This window comes from Nematolebias whitei, chromosome 23, assembly GCF_014905685.2.
Source record: "Nematolebias whitei isolate Nwh7 chromosome 23, NemWhi1, whole genome shotgun sequence".
Taxonomy (NCBI): Eukaryota; Metazoa; Chordata; class Actinopteri; order Cyprinodontiformes; family Rivulidae; genus Nematolebias; species Nematolebias whitei.
This window is the reverse complement of record NC_056520.1, coordinates 1992898-1998528: the sequence shown is the minus strand read 5'-3', so window position 1 is coordinate 1998528 and position 5631 is coordinate 1992898. Positions and strand designations below refer to the sequence as shown.

At 39.6% G+C, this 5631-nt stretch overlaps 2 protein-coding genes across 2 annotated transcripts in view; one reads left to right on the top strand and one right to left on the bottom strand.

Annotated features, from left to right (window-relative positions):
• Positions 1 to 1072, top strand: part of LOC119429003 (lymphocyte function-associated antigen 3) — a gene marked incomplete in the record, with an annotated part of 6092 nt that extends 5020 nt beyond the window's left edge. The window contains 1 exon segment of the mRNA XM_037696722.1: positions 1050 to 1072. Coding sequence (XP_037552650.1) covers positions 1050 to 1072 — 23 coding nt within the window.
• Positions 1073 to 2958: 1886 nt separating this feature from the next.
• The window catches only part of slc19a1 (solute carrier family 19 member 1), a 10958-nt gene continuing 8285 nt past the window's right edge, over positions 2959 to 5631 (bottom strand). The window contains exon 5 of the mRNA XM_037696516.1: positions 2959 to 3557. Within this exon, the coding sequence (XP_037552444.1) occupies positions 3372 to 3557 (186 nt within the window). The 3' untranslated portion in view covers positions 2959 to 3371. The remainder of the gene's footprint in view (positions 3558 to 5631) is intronic.

Sequence of the window (5631 nt, the reverse complement as noted above, 5' to 3'; positions counted from 1 at the left end):
TAGCACGAGGCCGTATTATCTACTGTTTAAGCTGCTAGCTGTTAGCATGAGGCTGTATTATCTACTGTTTAAGCTGCTAGCTGTTAGCACGAGGCCGTGTTATCTACTGTTTAAGCTGCTAGCTGTTAGCATGAGGCTGTATTATCTACTGTTTAAGCTGTTAGCACGAGGCCGTATTATCTACTGTTTAAGCTGCTAGCTGTTAGCACGAGGCTGTATTATCTACTGTTTAAGCTGCTAGCTGTTAGCATGAGGCTGTATTATCTACTGTTTAAGCTGCTAGCTGTTAGCATGAGGCTGTATTATCTACTGTTTAAGCTGCTAGCTGTTAGCACAAGGCCGTATAATCTACTGTTTAAGCTGCTAGCTGTTAGCACGAGGCCGTATTATCTACTGTTTAAGCTGCAAGCTGTTAGCATGAGGCTGTATTATCTACTGTTTAAGCTGCTAGCTGTTAGCATGAGGCTGTATTATCTACTGAACTACATATCCACAAAGGTGATGCTGCGTTCAAGACTACTGAAAAACTGGGAAATCCGATCGTCAAAAGACTTGAGTTCTACTTGTTCTAGCTCTACGTTAAAACGCAACTGCTCACGTTAACAGTACTGGAGTAAAAATGTTGATTTTGTTCAGATTAAATCTAAAACTTTTCGTTTTCTTTTCCTCTGGAGAAATAAGTTGTTCCGGTAGTTTCTCCACAAGAAGGAAATGTTGTTTCTTGTGGAGAATTCTTCCTCATGAATCTTCCACGTGATAAATAATCAACTCCTTTCAGGTTTAACAAAATGAACGTTTTGACTCCAGTAACATTCACGTGAGCGTTTGGCTTTAAAGTAGATCTTAAATGAGTAGAACTCAGTCTGGTGACGCTCAGATGTCCCAGCTTTTCAGCAGCATTGAACGCAGCATCACTTTGTGGATCTGGAGGTAAGAACGTCTCAGAAGTCACGTTTTGTAAACATTTGTGGCTAGAGATTAATGATCTTCATCGGTTTGTAGCAGAATATTAAATTAACAATCGTTTTAAATATTTTTTGTTTCTGCAGAAGAAACCCCGATGACGAACTGAAACAAATCCTCCTCCACTGAAATGGACGTTTGATCTGGTCTTCTGAAGAAGAGGTTCTGATAGTTTGGTGTCGTGTTGGACCGGTTCTCATGGACCTGTTCTGATAGACCGGTTCTGATGGCACTGAAGCTTCGATGTTCGTCAACAGGAAGCAGCTTCTCACCCTCTGAGGTCGTCTCTGTTACAAAAAGCTTTTAGTTTTTAATAAAAACATTAACGTCAACGTCTTCCTGTTCACCTCTTCAGACAGCCCGACCGGACCAGAACTTTAGCTGCAGGTGAAACCGGACCTCCTAAAGTTCTGCTCAGACGGGCTTTCAGTGGATCTGGTCTCTTCACTGGAGACGTTTAATCAGAGTTTGTCTCCATTGGGCGTGCCAAGTCATTGAGCCATCATGTTTCTTGTGGTGTGCCCCAGGGATCAGTCCTGGGACCCCTTCTTTTCAACTTGTACATGGTACCACTTGGGTGTATTATCAGCAGCTACGGGGTCTCATTCCATTGCTATGCTGATGATACTCGGCTGTATCTTAAGCTGGGTAGCAATGTGTCCGAGACCCCATCTACACCATCTTCTGCACTTTCTTCTCTTTCCACGCTCACAGCTTGTCTGGAGGAGATGAAGGAATGGATGCAGCAAAATTTCCTTCACCTTAACAGTTCAAAAACGGAAGCAATTCAAATTGGTACTTCACACCAAATTCAACAACAAAAAATCCTCAGTATCTCTTTCTGTGGCCAGAACATTTCTCTTTCCAGTACAGTCACCAGTCTTGGTGTTATTTTTGATCCACAACTCACCTTTGAAAGCCAAATAAAGCAGATCTGTAAAACTTCTTGTTTTCATCTTCGAAATATTGCAAAGCTTCGGTCTACACTGTCCTTCACCGATGCAGAAAAGCTCGTCCATGCCTTTGTCTCCTCCAGACTGGACTACTGCACTCCTCATTGGGATTCCTGGCATGAACATACACTCCAGTACGTCCAGAGCAGCGCTGCCAGGGTCCTGATGAGAGCACATCACCCCCGTACTCCGGTCACTTCACTAGCTTCCTATCCGAGGGCTCCACAGACCGGGACATGTTTTAAAAAGGGTCTTAAAACCTTTTTTTTACCCAGTTTTTTAATTGATTGCACTGTACTTTTTATTTTATTTTTAATTCACCCGTAGTTCTCATTTGAGTATTTTATCTGCATTTTGTGCATTTAAAGTTTTTGTTGACGTGTTCACTCTGAGGCGTTCTCCTCCTGGTTGTTTTGCTCTCCTGCTGCTCTGATGCTCACTCTTTGTAGCACTTCGAGATTCACTGTGAATGTAAAGTGCATTATAAATAAAAGTTATTATTATTATTAATCTGTAATCTGCAGCTTGTTCCCCGTCGCCCGGTTCTGAGCCCCGCCTCGGGTCCGACAGAACCAGTTCAGCTGCAGCTGACTCGAGCAGCCAGAGGCCCGTTTGGACTCGGGGTTTGTTTTTACAGGAACCTGCTGAGTTGAAGAGTTCTGCAGGTCCTGGCTCACGCTGGTTCTGGACCTCGGACCTTTTCCCCTGCGGCTCTGACCCGGTTCGTTTAGTCCAGGACAGATAACCTGGAGCGAGCTCAGACGATGACGTCGTGTTCTGGAACGGATTTTTCTTTTTTAACCTTTGTTTTAAACATTTGATGAGTTTTTATATTTTTAACGTCTTTTTGTTCACGTTGAATAAAATCTGCAGCTCCAACACCAGAACAGCAGCGTCTGGTTCCCGAGTCCTGGACAGTCCGTTACTTTCAGGGTCCTCCCCGGGGTCTCCTCCCTAGGGAGGCGTCCAGATGAACCAGCTCAGCAGTTTGAGTCAAAACAAACCAACAACATTTTTTATTGTTGTTTATTTTCCTCTTGATTCAAATATAAACATCAGATTTCCTCAAACGAACGTCGTCAGAATAAAAAGTTCCTGTTAAAAAATTAAAAAGTGACAATCTGCTGAAATCAGCTTCCTACGATCCGTTACATTCAACGGCCCGGTTCTGTCAGAACGTCGGACCTTCGTCTTCCGTCCGCGTTAAATAAAAAAGGACTTCTGTTGGAAAACGATAAAACGTTCTGCGTTAAAACTAACCAGCATCACGTGGTCTGATCGGACTGAACCGGATCCGATCAGACCGGATTGCGTCGTGCGTTCGGCTCGTTGAAAGTTAGCGTCGAGCGCTGCGCTCGGCCGTCTACGAGTTTTCTCTGTAAACAAGATTATTTTTAACTTCCTGTGCTCAATCAGTTCACAGCTAAAACCAAAAACAGCTAAAGTTCTCCTATGTTAGCACTTGGCGTCTTTGCCGTTCGACAGAGGTTCTGCCTCCGACACCGGGCTCAGCTCCATGGTTGTGCCGCCGGCTGAAGCTCCGCCCCTCGGCCGGGTCCTGGCGTGGCGGACGAGCACCACGGCGGCGCAGACGATGTACACGGCGGTGAGGATGGCGAGGTAGATGAAGTACACCAGGAACTGCAACAGGAAATCAGAGGGTTAGCGCGGCGGGAAACTTCAGCCGCTTCAAGACAAAATGGCCGCTTCAGGAGCGGCCGGTTCCTCCCAGTTAGCATCAAACGTTCTCCGGAGAACATTGAACTTCAGCACACTTCCTGTTCCTCAGGGGAAATCACAAATAAAGCATGTATAATGTTAATTGCAAAAACTAATTCTTAAATGAGTAGCACTAAGCTAGCGCTGCGCAATACAGACGCACTAGCTAAGATGCTACAGACGTAGCGCTACGCAAGTGCGCTAGCTTAGCGCTAGCGTAGCGCTTACAAGCTAGCAAAAGTTTTGTTTAGACGTACATGTCTGTGGCGAGCACAGGTTGCGAGCTAGCTAACGCGACTTACGTAATTGATATATTGATAGACGTAATTTTTATTTTATTTATTGTTTATTTGATCGGGGCAGATACTAGAAACATGGATCAAAACAATCTAACGCCTGCATCACAGTGCACATAGCATCTTATTTATGTGCTTTAGACAAGGGTTAAAGCAGTCAGTCAAGACTGGCACATATTTAAATCAAAGTTTAAAAAAGTATTTCTGTCTACGGTAAATGTGTTTAAATACCAGTAGGTATATCATTTAAGCTCGTCTCACTCGTGAAACTGAGCGCGGGAGAGGGAGGGGGCTGTTCCCATTTACTCCCTCCCCTCCTCATTAGCGCTGGAGAAATCCCGTCATATTTATTTAAGAATAATTTAGAAAGTAAAGGTAGATTTAAAAACAACAGCTGATACCAAAACTGTTTAAGAGTAAAAATCAGTGGTTCTACCAGTGATTTAATATTTACCACATTTTATCTGTACTATGGTATTTCACTTCCTGTCACTGGACCCCGTTAAGACTTCTGGGTAATATTTCCCGGTGTATATAATTTTTAGTTATGTAGGTGTTTGATACTTGTACGGCCATTTTTAGTGTTTTATGTCCAGTGATTATGTTTACCAGTGGATATTTACCAGTATTGTGCTCATTTTAATGTTTGTTACCATGAGCCTGAAGCTTGAAGTATACCTGGGATGACCACTAACGTTCAGTGTACGTTAAAAACAAACCACAGTCTGTGTCGGCATCAAGTGGCTGAACTTTGTACCACACCAAGTAAAGGACAGACGAAGCTGAGCACTAACATTCACTGTACAGTGAATACCTGCGGCTTAAAAGATGAACAGCAAAAACTCATCAAAATGATAAAAAAATAATGTTTTTAAAACTACTGCATTTAAACAATTAGAATATTTAAAAATGAGTCCACTTCTGGTTCATCCTTAACGAGTTCTTCAGCCTAGAAGTGAATATTTTAATGTCAGTTATGGTTTTAAGATCAGATGGTAACGAGCTCCTAACAGAGAAGACCGCCTGTCCAGAAGTTGTCAATCGACATTTATATAATGATGTAATTTATATATTTATATAATGACATTATTGATATTTATATAATGATGTAATTGATATTTATATAATGATGTAATTTATATATTTATATAATGACATTATTGATATTTATATAATGATGTAATTGACATTTATATAATGATGTAATTTATATATTTATATAATGATTTAATTTATATATTTATATAATAACATTATTGAAGATATATATAATGACATTATTGATATTTATATAATGATGTAATTGATATATTTATGACATAATTGATATACTTACATAATGACAGGTATATTTATATAATGATTTAATTTATATATTTATATAATAACATTATTGATAGATACATATAATGACATTATTGATATTTATATAATGATGTAATTTATATATTTGACATAATTGATATATTTAAATAATGACAGATATATTTATAAAATGATGTAATTTATATATTTATGACATAATTGATATATTTAAATAATGACGGATATATTTATATAATGATTTAATTTATATATTTGACATAATTGATATATTTAAATAATGACTGATATATTTATATAATGATTTAATTTATATATTTATATAATAACATAATTGATATATTTAAATAATGACGGATATATTTATATAATGATTT